The sequence below is a fragment of the Trichomycterus rosablanca genome, chromosome 1 (genome assembly GCF_030014385.1).
Source record: "Trichomycterus rosablanca isolate fTriRos1 chromosome 1, fTriRos1.hap1, whole genome shotgun sequence".
Taxonomy (NCBI): domain Eukaryota; kingdom Metazoa; phylum Chordata; class Actinopteri; order Siluriformes; family Trichomycteridae; genus Trichomycterus; species Trichomycterus rosablanca.
Window position 1 is genome coordinate 51,524,758 of NC_085988.1, and position 16,700 is coordinate 51,541,457.

Here is a 16,700-nt window from a genome sequence, read left to right on the forward strand (position 1 = left end):
TTTGTAACAAAGCAAGCTTCAAGTTACTGTATTTAAAAAAACTATTTGATAAAAAAATTTCCACTATGCTTATGAGCTTTGTAATACATGACAATTGCTGCTTGTTTTTTTTTACTTGCAGAATAGTGGTACAGTAAATGCTGTAGAAGCAAAACCACAGAAAAAAACTAGGTCATATTTTCCCCAAAGAGTACCATGCTAAAATAGCAACATTTTAACTAAAATGTCATAATAAGAACTTGTCATGGCGTGTCTTTTTACCTGGACATGGACTGAGGTAGTCTGGCTCCTTGGCTCTTGTCATTCCAGGATAATGGCTCAACCAGGGGGTCTATTGCACCAGATCTGCCCAATGAAACTTCACAATGCTGAACTTTAGGCTCTATTTTCTCTCCCTCCTCTTGCTGAGGGCCATCTCTGCCATGTCCTTTCTCCTCTGAGCCTGACCCTGCATTTTTGTCTTCGACAGGTGCTTTCTTCTCAGCCAGAGAAGGCGCAGAGGAGGGCAGGAGAGGTGGAATGTTTTGGGACTGCACCTCAATATCAGCACACAGCAGCTGGTCTACATGGCATGAGGGTTTGGCAGTGCAAGCTGTGCTCTCTCCTGCTTCGCTGCCAGCCTCTAGAGTGACCCTGCTCCCAGAGGGTGAGAGATCAGAGCCCAGTGGGCTGATGTCAGAATCGGCTGTGGGAACAGGCTTCAGTAGGAGTGCAACCTCGGCACTACTCACCAGAAGGCCCACACAAGCACCAAATGGCAGTCCGGTTGCCTGGCTTGCCAAACCATGTTTCTCGAGGTCTTTATGCAGCGTGCGCTGCAGCGACTTCAGGGCCTCTTGCAGTCGCAGCAAGAACACATACTGGCCACGGCTAGCCTGTGCACTTAACATTTTCTGCACATGTACCAACACTTGAATGTCTGCATCTGACGAAGAAGAAACCAAGGAAGAGTCGCCACCTTTTAAGCCGTCCAGTGAGAGGGGCTTGCGCAGGCCATTGGTTGGCTTGTCAGGCAAAATCTCAGTGCTATAATACTCCTTCAGCAGCTTCTTCCTCTTTATCCGATCTGTAATATCAGATGGCGGCGCTGCCATGTCTGCATTTGCTTTTAATCTCTGCTGGTGTTGGGCGTGGCGGGCAGGCTGGCACAGCCACAAGCTGAGGGGAAATGAGTCGACACACGGTGCAGGACGATGTCCACGCGCACCCTCGTAGTCCACCCAGAACTGGGTAAAGCGAAGGGCCCATAGGTCAGTAGCTGAAGGTGTCTTGAGGGCATTGGTGCTGAGGGCAGGTGATGCCAGGCCACGATAAATGTCGTGCAGCCGCGTGTCCCGTTCGTGGGCATGGCGCTGGAAGACTGGGTGCAACACAGGAAAGGAGGAAGACGATGAAGAGGTGAAAAAGGCCTGCTCCCGAAATGCCTGCAGAAGACCTTCAAGGTCAGAGCGAGAGCAGCCAGTTGCGTGACGTGTGTTTGTGGCCACCATTTCCGATGTCTGCACTGAAATGGAGCGAGGCTGGTCTTGCTGGGACTGGTCCTTGTCAGCCGGGATCACCAACTGCACACAGACACACACAGGAAGGTGAGTACATACAAAATCTGTATTACTAAAGTGGTAAAGACATTTACAGATCATGAAGGTCGACTTGAGATGGTTCACCACTCTATGGTGCTTTATTCACTTTATTGCGACAAATGTTCTGTCCACCTTCTGCAATAAACCCATTGTACTGGCTATAAAATGCCAATGCATAATGCTACAACCACCATGCTTGCAGTAGGTACAGTGTTGTTGGGTCTGAATGCCTCAACTCTTTTCCACAAACCTAATTATGGTTATTGTGGACAAACAACTCAAAAAGCCAAAGTGGCTTTTTTGGCCATGTGATAAGCAACAAACTGTTCTGGTGCCAAGTTTGGAACAGTGCTTATATGCCAGTGTAAAGCTTTCTTTTTTTCCTCCCAATTTAGTCATATCCAATTATCCGGCTGTACCTTTCCACTGCTGCCCTCACCGAGGAGGGCCATAGCAAACACAAGTCCCCTTTAACATATGCCAACCTCTACTTTTCACTTGCACAGGGCAGGTTTACACTGAGAGCAGTACTGTGTACAGAGTCATGCACTGATCTCCATTATTCACCATCTCTGTGCAGGTGCACTTAACCAGCCCACAGAGTCCATAATTGCAGCAGTAATGAAGAATCACTTCAACCTTCCTTCCTGACAGTCACAGCCAATCATGTCTGAGCAGGCACCCAGCCGGTCAATAGCACTGATGAGATTTGAACTCTGATCTCTGCAGTGGTGAGCTAGTGCTTTACACCACCATTATTCTGTTTTTTTTTTACACAGATACATACACAGAAAAGTTTGATGCAATGAGTGTTGTAACACATTCATCTCATTACATCATCTGCAATTTAAGCTGGTGTGTACCAGATGCCATAGTCTTCATGTCCTCTGGTATTAATGAGTCTTGGCAGATTAAAAACCTGTTCGTGGTTTGTGGCTTGTAGGTACCCACCATGGCTGCCTGTGAGCTGCCTTGCTGTTTGGAGATACTTCAACCTAGTCATCTGGCCATAATGATTTGGCCTAATCAAAGTCACTCTGGTCTTTATGCTGATCATATCTGCAGCAGTTAACACGTGTACTACCAGTAATTACCATCAGCTCAACATTCAATATCTCCCTGATCTTTGCCGTTGCCATGCACATTTTAGGTGTGGTCCTAATGTCAGATAATGGCCCCTGCACTGGCCCCAGTACTTTAGCATTTTTGTTTTCCATATGTAGTGTACCTTTAACTCAAGTGTAGTATCATGTATGTTTTCACCTTTAACATTAGACCGTCCACCCTGATATCGATGTGCTCATCAGGCTTTTGCGAGTCGTTGAGCTTGTAGAGCTCCATGAACTGTTCCAGGCTGTGACGCATGTCCAAAGCGAACAGGTTGAGCCACACCAGGCTGCGTGCATCCACCACCAGCTGCAGTGCATTTAGCTGCACATACAGGTTAGGACATGGAACTGCAAACCATACACAAACATACACAAACTGAGTGACTGATATTACTGTATGTCCTTTTATAAAGAATAACGCCTCCTCCTAGCTGGCATTGCTTCAAGCATCTACACTTGCATCTAGCTTGAGGAGGAAGTAAAAACCCATATGCCTAATTAACTAACGTCCAGAAGGCCTTTAAATAATATAATGTTGTAATCATTACAAAATGGCTCTCTGTGTACACATTACTAACACATTTGGTCTGTTGCTGCTGCCGCTGCCAAGCTCATCTACTGAATAAGCAATAAAATCAATGTTGCTGTGGTCAGGTGGTTTATACTGCCTCATTATTTGTACGCTGTACCCAGAGGCTGCATATGACTTCCCAGAAAAACACAATGCCTAAGGTTAACCTGCATGGCAAGTATGTGGTTAAACCAAATTACAACATACACTTTTGTTTATATTTGAATGAGTGCATGATAAAAACAAATATTCCACTTCTACATAAACATAAATATATCCAATTTACATTTATACTGTTTTACACAATTTACATTTGTACTTTATTTGTGTGACCTATCATATTGCTTCATGCACTTCCCTAGGCCCAAATACTGTAAAGGGATCCTCTTAAAACCTTGTTTTTTTGTTTCTTATGATTCTTATATGATGACATTATTAATGTCACGCAGATTTTAGATGACATTTTCAGGAGACTTACACAATACGGTCCTTATTTATTAGCATATTTATTATTTATTTATTCTTTTATTAATATTCAGTAACTGCTTTATCAGGGTGCAACTGGCAGCAAAATAATTGATAACATCACTATTTGAGAATCATAAAATGATTGTCTGGAATGAAGGGGGAATGAAAAAAACAGCTTGGCCATTGGGAGGTCAGTGCGCTCTCAGTGTCGGACCCAAGCCAGATAAAAAAAGGCTGTGGCATGCCTAAATACAGAGCAGACAAAAGAAAAAAAATGTAAGGGCCTTATAAGTGTGTATACTGTTATGATTGCCAGTAAGCAATATGGTGTAGATACATATAAAGACGAATATTAAAGGTCACTAAAAAACTGTACATTAATATCTTTTGATGTAACACATGCTGCAGGTCAAAAAACACAAAGACATGTATGAAAATTACATATATGCACTGAAAAATATGTTCATTAGCAAAACAAAAGAGGCTAAATACTTGTTTGCTCCCTTACTGCAAAGGGTGAGTGGTTTTCATTAGGTAGCATATATTACTGCATCATTTATTACTATCATTTATTGTTACTAGGGTATCCCACCCCTAACAAAACAGTTACATGCAGTGGTGGTGGAGCTTACTGGGGTAGTCCTTTCCATCAGGAAAATAATACTCAGTGAATTCCATAAGAATAGCAGGCATTTCTTGGGGAAGGTACAGGGTCTTTTTATTACAGGATATCATCGCTTTAGGAGAGGTGCGTCGCTGGTCTGCTGTAGACACCTGAAATGCAGCAAAAAGTGTAGACATATGGGTTATGAAGCCTTTATGTTTTGAGCATTGAAATTATTGTTAAGTGCATTTTTAAAAGAAGCCGTTTAAGTAGCTGGGTTTGCTCTTTTAAATGTGTCACACACTGAAAACACAGGCTTTTTAAGATCAGCAGATGAGTGACCCACTAATCACTTAAATCTTCACTTAAACATATCTAATGATTAGTTAATAAACTGTAAGACTACTTATAAGAAACTATCCAATTAGACAGTCATGTAGCCACAGCTTAGCATTTTGAGCATATTTCATCGTCAGGCTGGGTGCATATTGCTGCTTATCACCACATTTGTAAGATTTTTAAACTGGCTGTGCCACTAAGCAGCAAGCTTGAAAACACACTATTGAAAATATTGGAATACTGCCTGACAGTATTGACAGTATTTCTACATGCAGTTTTTATACACTGTATTTAGGGTAATAGCAGTCGTCAATTAGAGACATAAAAATTTAAAATCCCAGCAAATAAAATGGGCTTATAAAACATATTATTTAATTAATCAAAAAGCACATTAAATATTGCATTATATGGCCACAAGCTTGTTAGACATCCCATTTTAAAAAACAAACTGTATTCAAATAGAGTGACGTCTATGTGATCATCTGATCTATAACGAGAAGGCTTTTCACAACACTATGAAATTTGTCTGTGGGAATTTGGTCAAAACAGCATTCTATGGCTGGGCACTAATGTTGGTCAAGAAAGCCTCAATTGATGTTCCAGTTCAATTCAAGGCTGTTCAGTGGGGCTTGGGTCAGGGCTCTGTGCAGGCCACTGAAGTCTTTAAACCAATAAATACACTGGCTATTATTTGACTTACTCTTAAATGAACATATATTATTTTGGTAATGGACCACTTACAGCATTGAAATGACACTAACTTGATAGTTTGCTGCTGTGGCAGTGCTAAGAACAGCCCATCAAATATTATTCAGTTGGTGGTAGTCCTATGAGAGTTCTGGTCCACTGTAGGAGAGATCACATTTGTGTGTGTCCACACTTACCTGGTAAATACTAAAGTCAGCCATGCGTAGAACAACAGAGCTAGACATGAGCTGGGTCTTTGGAGAGGGAGAAGTAGAGAAGGAAGTGCTAGTGCTGGTGGTGATCTTTCCTGTAAGGAAAAACACACAAACAAAGAAATCAGTCATCATATCTAGCTCTGTGCACAAAGCTCTGTGTGTGTATGTGGCACCACAAACGCACACCAGAGAGGTACCTGGCTCTAAGCACCAGCAGCAGTGTGGGACCGTAGCCCACGCCTCGGCACCAGAATCCAGCTGCCTAACCACTACGCCAGCACCCAGCTCCTCTAAGGAGACACACAACCCATTACCGTCGGCCAATCATTACATACCAAATGTCTCGCAATGTTTCAAATGTCTAACTGAACAATCAGCATTCGAAGATGTCTTACGTATTGTTAAATCACCATTCCATTCAGCAAGACTTTTGGGATGATAAAAGACATTCGTTTTTTTATTCCAGCTTTCAATTTATTTTAGAAACTGTACAGTAGATTTCACACCAGCATAGGTGTTGCCAGAGAAACAAACAGTAATCAAATGGATACTGCAAATAAATTGTTTCTCCAGAGGTAATGGGAACTAAAATGTAACCACACTGACCCTGATGTTTGCTGCACTTTAGAGTTTTAGCATGCTAATTGCTTTAATGGCAGGCAATTCAGCATAAGATTAGCTAAGCATAATGCATTTCCATTACATCAACAGTTAAAGACACAGTTAAAAACATGCTTCTACACCCACTTGTCTAAATAATTACAGAACCATCATCAGAGGAGAAATGTTTTATTATGTTGATCAATCCAACCCATACCATATACCATGCCAGCAAATACAACCCACAGCATAACAGAACCACTGGACCTGAATAATGTACAGTAGATGTAGAGGTAGAGGTGTAGCATTCAGACCTATGTTTCCCTTTTGGTAAAAGCCACACATGCACTTGCCACTCATGGTCAACTGGATTTAATTCAGTGCTTGCAGACAAAGGTCGCAAGCTAATTGCTCATCTCCTGACTTGTGTGCGGACACAGGCCAGTTCTTTAAACCATCCAGCGGTGAATTCTTACCGAAAACCCTAACACAAGGTTTGTAACACACACACATCTATTTAAAAAGTGGAATCAGCATTTGCCTACAAGACAGGATCTAGTTAACCTCATGCCAAAACTAACCCATTCCTCCCTAGTAGGTAGTGCTGGAACTTACTGACCAACTCAAAAGTCTTCTTAACCATTCATGGCTGAATGCGAGTCCTCCTGATGGAGGTTGCTGTCGAAATGAATTATGAGAGAGCAGCCCTGCCAGCTACCAGCATTAGGCTATAAAGGATAAAAACTCTGCCATGCTCTTGTAACAAAAGTATCACAAACACTAAACCAGAGCTTTGCATTCAGCACCTTATCCATTTCCCCGTAATGATGAGGTCATCATGAAACCAGGCCCGGCTTGACAGAGCAGCAAGTACAACATGATGGGGCCCTACTAGCAGATTTTCAAAAAATTATTACCCACAACAAATGGTGGCAGTACAGGCAGTACAGAGGATTTAAAATAGAATAACTATAGAATGGAAAATCAGTGTAAATCCTGAGCTTGTTTCGCTGCAATGAGACGCTGCTCCCACCTAGTGGTGATAAGAGACAATATCACCTGAAGAGTGTTGGAAATTTAATTGCTCTTGTAGTGATCTCTAATTATTTATTCTTTCTGTGTGGCACGGTAATAAATGACCCGCCCGGTGGTTGGGGACCACTGCTGCAGAACACATCATATAATTCATGTAAACACTCTTAAGTACAGGATCATTGTTAACACAAGAGAAGCTGCTTTAGGTGAATGGAAGCACAGCACCAATGTTACAGTAGTAAAAACCCCAACAAAACAAAGGTGGAAGCTATTTAAACATTTTTGAGCCCCCAAGACTAAAACAAAGCTAAAAAAAAAGACCTACAGAAGTTTGGCATCTCAACAACAAACCCCAAGTTGAACAGTAAACAGAACTTTCTAGCAAAAATCTCACCATGCTGAGGAGAGCTCTGCGTTTGTCCACTAACACTGTTTTTCAGCATTTCCACGTTAGACCTATACTCCTCCAAGAGGGCACGAGCCCAGCTTTCGCGCGTCTTAGTGGCATCACCATAGTGCATCCAATGTTGGCAGCTCTCACCTGAGCAAGAAAAAAAGTTCAAACCACAAATCTAAACAAAGCTGCACCAAATGTTAACATTAAGATCATTTGTATTTTAAAATTTGAAAAGCACACTTGTTTGTACCTGCTCTGTGAAAGGGGTAGTAGTCTAGTGTGATAGAACTAAAGGAAAGTTGCATGGCTCCACCCTCAATCCTCTTATTGATTCCTGAGCAAGACAAAAAAGGTATGAATAAAGGTATGATTAAAAATGGACTGTTAAGCACACATATAAAAGGTAGGTTTACATGCAATCCAATAATGCAAAAATAATCTCACTGCATTCTTATCTCTAGACTTAGTAAGAATTATAGCAGCATGTTTCGCTGCTTAATTACATAATTTATTAATTTAGTTTTGATTAACTAACAAATGTGTTAAAACACAAGATGCAGACATTTTAATTACAGTAAAAATAATGGAAAATTTATTTATTTTTCTATTTTATTTATGCATTTTCTCCCATTTTCTCCCAATTTAGCGTAGTCAATTTGTCTTCTGCTGCTGGGGGATCCCCGATTGCAGTCAAGGTGGGTATATTGCTGCTCACACCTCCTTCAACCTGTGCACAGCCCTCAGCAGAACCCTTTTTTACCTATGCACTCTGCACAGGCGCCTCTCTATCTGCCAATCAGGGTCCTTACACAGCATTTGAAGACCCCACCCACATAGTCAAGTCATCCCGCCCTAGCAGAACCGTGTCTGCTGCAGGCACTGCCAATTATGCCCGCTAGATGGCACCCAGCCGACCGGTGGCAACGCCGAGTTTCGAACCGAGGAGTTCAGAATCTCGGCGCTGGTGTGCTAGCAGAATATTCCTCTGTGCCACCTGGGTGCCCATGAATGGAAACTTCAGAATGAGCATTTAATTGTACTGTATTGAAACATTTCACAATAAGCAGTTGAGTTGGTAGCAGGTCAGAATATAATGATTGGGTATACAAGGAGGATTCACCAAGAGATGTTTTGCAAGCTAAGGTGGGTTAGGGCTGGGCGATTTTCACGATTAATTCGGTTAATTCGCATGAAGGTTTTCATCCGATGTTAGAATGTGACAATCGCGATTGTTTACATATTTTATATTTTAATTAAAATACCAACATGGCGCGAGGCAGAAACTGACCAGACACTCGCGGATTGTAAATTAGGGAAAGTTTAATATAAAAAGGATTAGAGTCCAAAACCAGCGAAAACTAAAACAGAAAAACGGAAGACAACAAGGATTATACACGGTAACGGTTAGATTCAGTAATAAGGAGCGCAAACACGATCGGCAAAACGAGACACAAACAGAAGAGTTTAATTAAGATTCACTGAATCAAACACCGCTGAACTGAATCAAAACTCCGGAGCCGATTAGCACGATCAGGATTGGCTGACCGGTGGAAAGTAACGAATTACATTTACTCGCGTTACTGTAATTGAGTCGTTTTTTTGTGTACTTGTACTTTTTAAAGTAGATTTTACAGCCTGTAATTTTACTTTTACTTAAGTAAGTTTTGTACTAAGAATTGTAATTCGCTACATTTTAAATCACATCCGTTACTGAGTAAAAAATTCGCGTCTGGGAAACTGCTGCAGTGAATTCTGTGATGGGGAGTCGGATCTTTTGGCTCGGTTCCTTTTAAAGAGCCGTATGTATGTAACGACTCCCAATGCGTGAATCGGTTCCTTTATTTTGGCTTAAAGGTGCCGTTCAATAGAATCGAATCATTCTACGACACATAAATAGTGGTTAATACAGTTTGAAAGTTTTATGGGACTAAAATTACACGTTACACATCCTTAAACGTTCAAAATGTTGTATCCACCCCCCCCAAATCACAAGAGGACAAAATCAAAGCTGAGCTGAGTGATCACTTGATGCCCCCCCAGTGTAGATACTGATACTCACTCAGTGGTGGAAACAGCACAGTACAGGCTCGTGTTCCTTTTAAGAAACCTGTAAAGAACTTTTTGTAGTTTTTTTCCTACTGTAAGGAGGTTCTGCTGCACATTATTTAAAATAAGAGTTGTTTGTGAGCTATTCTTAGATATACAGTGCCTTGCAAAAGTATTCAGCCCCCTTGAACTTTTCAACCTTTTGCCACATTTCAGGCTTCAAACATAACGATATGAAATTGTAATTTTTTGTGAAGAATCAACAACAAGTGGGACACAATCGTGAAGTGGAACGAAATTTATTGGATATTTTAAACTTTTTTTAGAAATAAAAAACTGAAAAGTGGGGTATCGCTTGGGGTATGTCTCTATTAGTTTTGCACATCGAGAGACAGAAATTTTTGCCCATTCTTCCTTGCAAAACAGCTCGAGCTCAGTGAGGTTGGATGGAGAGCGTTTGTGAACAGCAGTTTTCAGCTCTTTCCACAGATTCTCGATGGGATTCAGGTCTGGACTTTGACTTGGCCATTCTAACACCTGGATACGTTTATTTGTGAACCATTCCATTGTAGATTTTGCTTTATGTTTTGGATCATTGTCTTGTTGGAAGATAAATCTCCGTCCCAGTCTCAGGTCTTTTGCAGACTGCAACAGGTTTTCTTCCAGAATGGTCCTGTATTTGGCTCCATCCATCTTCCCATCAATTTTAACCATCTTCCCTGTCCCTGCTGAAGAAAAGCAGGCCCAAACCATGATGCTGCCACCACCATGTTTGACAGTGGGGATGGTGTGTTCAGGGTGATGAGCTGTGTTGCTTTTACGCCAAACATAACGTTTTGCATTGTGGCCAAAAAGTTCGATTTTGGTTTCATCTGACCAGAGCACCTTCTTCCACATGTTTGGTGTGTGTCCCAGGTGACTTTTTTATAGATATCTTTGAGAAATGGCTTTCTTCTTGCCACTCTTCCATAAAGGCCAGATTTGTGCAGTGTACGACTGATTGTGTCCTATGGACAGAGTCTCCCACCTCAGCTGTAGATCTCTGCAGTTCATTCAGAGTGATCATGGGCCTCTTGGCTGCATCCCTGATCAGTCTTCTCCTTGTTTGAGCTGAAAGTTTAGAGGGACGGCCGGGTCTTGGTAGATTTGCAGTGGTCTGATACTCCTTCCATTTCAATATGATCGCTTGCACAGTGCTCCTTGAGATGTTTAAAGCTTGGGAAATCTTTTTGTATCCAAATCCGGCTTTAAACTTCTCCACAACAGTATCTCGGACCTGCCTGGTGTGTTCCTTGGTCTTCATGATGCTCTCTGCGCTTTAAACAGAACTCTGAGACTGTCACAGAGCAGGTGCATTTATACGGGGACTTGATTACACACAGGTGGATTCTATTTATCACCATCAGTCATTTAGGTCAACAATGGATCATTCAGAGATCCTCACTGAACTTCTGGAGTGAGTTTGCTGCACTGAAAGTAAAGGGGCTGAATAATATTGCACGCCCCACTTTTTAGTTTTTTATTTCTAAAAAAAGTTTAAAATATCCAATAAATTTCGTTCTACTTCACGATTGTGTCCCACTTGTTGTTGATTCTTCACAAAAAATTACAATTTCATACCGTTATGTTTGAAGCCTGAAATGTGGCAAAAGGTTGAAAGGTTCAAGGGGGCTGAATACTTTTGCAAGGCACTGTAGATAGTTAAGGATATAGATAATTTAGATCTATTTTGTTTTAATTATTGTGTTATCGTTATTGTAATAAAGTTTGAGTCCCTTAAAAGGATAATTATAGGTGGTGCTGTTACTATTTTTGCACTTCTGCAGCCTTTAATTACAATGAAAAAAAAATCGTAATCGACAATCGGGTATAATTTTAAAATAATCGAGATTTTTTTTTTTTTTTTTGCAAAATCGCCCAGCCCTAAGGTGGGTCATGGCTCACCACATAGTGCCAAATTTTGTTAATCAGTTCAAAAAGAATTTTTAATGCAAGACTGCAAATAATTTAGGTCTTTTAAGATCTACCAGCATTGCTTAAAAAGCAGCCATACTGTTGTGATAAATCCAGAAACGTGGCTGTCATAGCCACCTAAAACAATCTGCCACTGCCTCAAAACATACGCACAGAAAAAGCCATAAATCCATTCTATGCATAGATGCCATCCATGATTAGTCCATTTAACCTGTTATCAGGAAAAACAGACATCATGGTCATTATGTCAAAGATGAAAGGGACCAGCCAGTTATCAGTGAAAGGTGCAAAAACCATCTGCCATGGTATGGGGGTGTATCAGTGCCCATGGCATGGGTGACGTGAATGTACCACACAAACATATACTGGGATTTTAAGAAGACACATGCTGTCATTAAGGCAATGTCTTTTTCTGGGAAGTCTGTGATTATTTTATAAAGACAATGTCAGGCAACATTTTGCAGGCACTAACAGTGTGGCTTCGTAGACACAGAATGCATGTGCTTGACTAGCTTGATTGCAGTCCAGATATGTATACTATTGTAAATGTATAGTGCATCATGAAGAAGAGTTTTAGACGATGGTGATTCCATGTGCGAAACTGCAACAACCAGTATGTTTAATTCCCGAAAAGTGATGTAACACAGTGGTAAATGGGCCTCTGTCCTAATTTTTTTTGTGTGCTGCAGGCATCAAATTATACATTTGTTTACATTTATGAAATACAATAAGGTTGGTCAGTAAAACATTGGAAATCTTTTATTTGTACTTTTGTCAGTTAAATAAAGATTCAAGAGAATGAACAAATCTCTTCTTTTCACTCCATTTTACAAAATATCCCAAAAAAAATTAAAAAATCAGGTTTGTTAATGGATTTTTCTTTTGACTGGCAAGCTTGGCGAGTCTGTGAACATCTTTGCAGGTAAACACAGCTCTCAACGCAGATCAAAAACAGATTAGAGTTATACATTGTTTCTCAAACAAAACTAGAATTATGGGCTTATGTGTGCAGTACCAATGTCCTTGGCGTGGATGTCATCACAGATGTGCAGATCTAGGTGTGTAATTTGCAGGTGGTGCGAGGTCTCACAAACATCGTAAGCACTGAAGAGGTGAGCCATAGAGGCACTGGGATCTGCAGCCTGCTGCATGTGTACCGGCTGAGCAGAGGGAGGCGCCATCGGGGCCTAAAACACACACAGTAACCTTAGTCTATGAAGAGGCAGAAAACACAGCAGCACTTGGCAAATATGTTTTAAGATGATTCAATGGGATTCAAGTCAGGATTTTGACTCAGCCACTTCAAAACCTTCTTTTTGTTTCATTCAGAAGTTAATTTGCTGGTGTGCTTCAGATCATTGTCCTGCTGCATAATCCAACTGTGCTTGAACGCTAGGTCACAAACTGGCAAGTGGACATTCCTCTCTGGGATTTTTTGGTAAAGAGCAAAATTCATGGTTCAATCAATTATGACAAGTCATCCAAAACAGCTCCAGACCATCACACTGCTGCTTCCATGTTTGACTGTTGGTATGATGATCTTACGGTGAAATGCAGTGTAAGCTTTACCCATGTCTTCCAAAAACTTCCACATTTGACTCATCAGTCTATAGTATATTATCCCAAAAGTCATCTAGATGTTTTGGTTTTGGAGCCTTTGGTTTGCGCCTTGCTACTCTCCCATTGGCGCCAAATTTGCCCAGTGTCTTTCTTACTGTGGAATCATATACATTAAGCTTAACTGAGGCAAGATGTTTGCCTGGATTCCTTTGTGACCTTTTGTATCAGTTGTAAAAGCATTTGTGGAGAAATTTTGATAGGCTGGCCTCTCCAGGGAGGCTTCACTATTATAATTAAGTGATTCAACAAGTTTGTGTGTTAAGTGTAACTGAAATTGTGAAATTGATGGTATTAGCGAAAGGACACTTACTAGAGGGTCCAGTTATCCAAAAATAACAAAGCAGATCAAAGGGAAAGGAGAACTGCCTTTTATAATTAATAGGCAGCCTGACTGACAGCTCATGGACTCAATGTAAAATTCAACCTTTCAAATTACAAGTACTGAGTTAGCCTGTAGCATACTGGGTAATACATTGATGAAGTAATTATGGTGTTTAGTTAACACTGAGACATACCTGAGAAGCGTCAGGTGCCATGCTCTTCCTCTGAAGAGCTGATTTCTCCATGGCCTCACTGAGGGACTTTGCGTACTGTACCATTGCCTTAAGCTGGGAGTCTGTCAGCACCCAGAGCAGGTCATCCAGGATCAGGATTAGCTTGGATGCCACCACATGGCAGTCCTTCATCTGAAACAAGGGATCAAACAACAACAAAAAAAGGATTTCGTTTATGTTCATATTTATTTTTGTTCCTGGAATTTCTTGTTCTATTCTTTATCTGTCGATCTAGTAATTTCTAATTCCAGACAGTATACACTGCCACTCGCACAACCACTGATCTTAAAAGTAGAGCCAGATCACCCCATGCCCCCTCCCCCACAGGTACAATCTGCGGCCACTTCTTATTATCTGCCAGTGTTGGGTTCTCAAACAGAGCCAAATCATATAGGGAGAGCCACGCTAAGCTACATGTGACTCCTAACACAGCAAGCACATGGACAAGTCCTATCTGACCTCCCCTCCCTCAAGGACGGCCAACTGTGTTTGTGTGCATGCATGGCCAGGTCGGTGGCTTCGCTAAAATTGATCTGGCAACACTCTGCACCTGCATTTGTTCAAGCACCATGCAGTAGGCCCTTTAAACAGGATTTTAAACATTTTTTTTAAATCCAATGTGTCTAAGCAATGTGTGTTTGAGATCAAAGCAATGATAAAACCATTATTCAATTCAAAGCAATGCGTGTTTGAGATAAGGTTTAATGCTGTGTGCGGTAAACAAAAAAATTTCAGTTAATTTTGGTGGGTAATATATTTTTTTCCCTAAAAGCATTTGTATGGCTAGGCACTGATGTTGGTCAAGAAAGCCTCAATTAATGTTTTAGTTCATTCTAAAGCTGTTCAGTGGGGCTGAGGATGCCAGGGCTCTGCGCAGGTCACTTGAGTTTCTTTAAACCAAGTCTTTCTTAATGTCTTTATAGAGATAAAAAAAAAAAATGACTTTAAGTCCCCTTTCCTGCTTTACTGAGAAAGGGGAAGACACCACTCACTGCTATGACAGGAAGTAACAACTTGTGTATGAATGTGTGTGTGTGTGTGTGTGCTTACCCTCCTCTTGAGTGTGACTCTGATTCGGGACTGATTGGTAATAAGCCTAATGGGGGCGCTAAGCACCTCATGTTCAGAGCTCTGGATAGCGTCAGCCTCTATCCGAATCATCTGCCAGTTTACCTCCTTAAAAGTCAGGATCTGTAACAATAATATAGATACAAAATAGGCAACGCTTTCTGAACACTTTCAAAATCATTTGCATTAATATGGAGTTGCCCCCTTTGTGGTTACAACAGCTGTTTATTGGGGTATGAATATAGACACGTGCAAAATTTAAACACCCATGGTCAAATTCTGTTTTGTGGATTGTAAAACTTAACACTAAAAATAAGTGGACATATTGGGTCTGTCTGAAAACCTAGTGAGCTCTCTACAGACAGCATTTTACGTCATCCTATGTGCGCTCCCGAGAAGAGGGTTGCCTAAATTCTTCGATGCCTTAAAATGATGCTTACCTAAATTCCTTTATTCTGACTGCATAATGAGGGAGCATCCAATGCTTTCTCAGCAGTGAAGGTAATTTCAGGATTCAGTTTTTCTCACAAAAACTTCCAATATGGCAGACAAATGCGGAGCCACGACCTGAGTTCTTTTCAAATGTACATAAATTCTCACTGATTTTTAATTGGTATAAAGGTGTACAAGTTTGCAAATTTGGTCTTGTCAGTGACAATTTAATTGTTTTTTGTATACAGAGGGAGATGTTAGCTGGAATGCTAGCGGGTTGTGTTGCTTTAGCCTAGTGCTGGACAATAATTATTCGATATCGATATATATCGCGATAGAAAATGTTTCAATAAGGTTGATATGATTTTTAAACAAATTCGATCGATATGCATACGTCAGTGCGTGATGATGTACGCCACAGGCACGAAGCCAGTGCTCAGCGTTACCGCTCTGATTACACTCCGCTACTTACAACACGGTGGATATTAGCGACTAAATGAGTTCAACAGCTGTGAGTGAACGAGCATCCACTGTCAGGGGCGGAGCCAGGGGGTGGCCGCTTTGCCGGTGTTACTTTTTTGCGGAAGCATTTCTGCACACAGGTTCAACAGCGCACCTCAAGCATGTAGTTCTCCACCAAAACAGTGCAGTAACACATTTAACATAAATGTCAACCACCAACACAATTACAGAAGAAGTACTACTACTGAGTACTAATAGCAGTTATTACTACTACTTCTTAATAGTTGTGGCGCGCTACAAGTAAAGGCACCAACGTGATATTTGCTTTCCACTGTTGCCAGATTGGGCGGTTTTCCTCCTAATTGGGCGGTTTTTTTTTTTCAAAAACAATTTAATAGCATTTAAATAACACTTCTATTGAAGAAGGCTATTAAAAGTAAAGTCAATTTTCAATTTTGTTTTCCATGCATTCACACTAGCATGTTCTGGGGTTTAAATGAGTCTCCTCATTACACACAAGTTTGCAGTCAAATGATCAAGTAATGCAAAGGAATATCTTTGAAATTCTGTTATGGTTATAGGCTATATTTTAGCTGTTCACAGGGAAAATTAGAAAAAATAAAAAGCTTATTATGCTAGGCTTGATGTAATTCTACATGGCACTCACTGCCATAGGTAAACGAGTGAGTGACCAAAACACTACTGGATCAACAGCCACTAGCCACATAAAAAAAATAAAGTATCAGACAGTTTCTGTGCCACCCCTGTGTGAGCAATGGTCTCAGTTTGGCCATCCCTATGAAAACTGTCTGGCTTTGCCACTGTCTACAGTTGAAAAAGAAGCAGATGAAATAGCTCATAAGAGAGGAAGGACTAATTCAGTGGTGTATTCAGCTTGTATTTCTTGCCAGAAACCAGAAAAGAGGTTTGCAGGTACCG

At 41.0% G+C, this 16,700-nt stretch overlaps 1 protein-coding gene across 2 annotated transcripts in view; it reads right to left on the reverse strand.

The window, feature by feature from the left end:
- Positions 1–16,700, reverse strand: part of bltp3b (bridge-like lipid transfer protein family member 3B) — a 70,108-nt gene that overhangs the window by 23,258 nt on the left and 30,150 nt on the right. For both annotated transcript variants that reach the window (XM_062994220.1, XM_062994229.1), the window contains exons 6-14: positions 14,850–14,990; positions 13,761–13,931; positions 12,641–12,812; positions 7,856–7,939; positions 7,603–7,749; positions 5,556–5,665; positions 4,361–4,502; positions 2,844–3,037; positions 262–1,562 (exon numbers count right to left, since the gene is read on the reverse strand). In XM_062994220.1, coding sequence (XP_062850290.1) covers positions 262–1,562; positions 2,844–3,037; positions 4,361–4,502; positions 5,556–5,665; positions 7,603–7,749; positions 7,856–7,939; positions 12,641–12,812; positions 13,761–13,931; positions 14,850–14,990 — 2,462 coding nt within the window. The remainder of the gene's footprint in view (positions 1–261; positions 1,563–2,843; positions 3,038–4,360; positions 4,503–5,555; positions 5,666–7,602; positions 7,750–7,855; positions 7,940–12,640; positions 12,813–13,760; positions 13,932–14,849; positions 14,991–16,700) is intronic.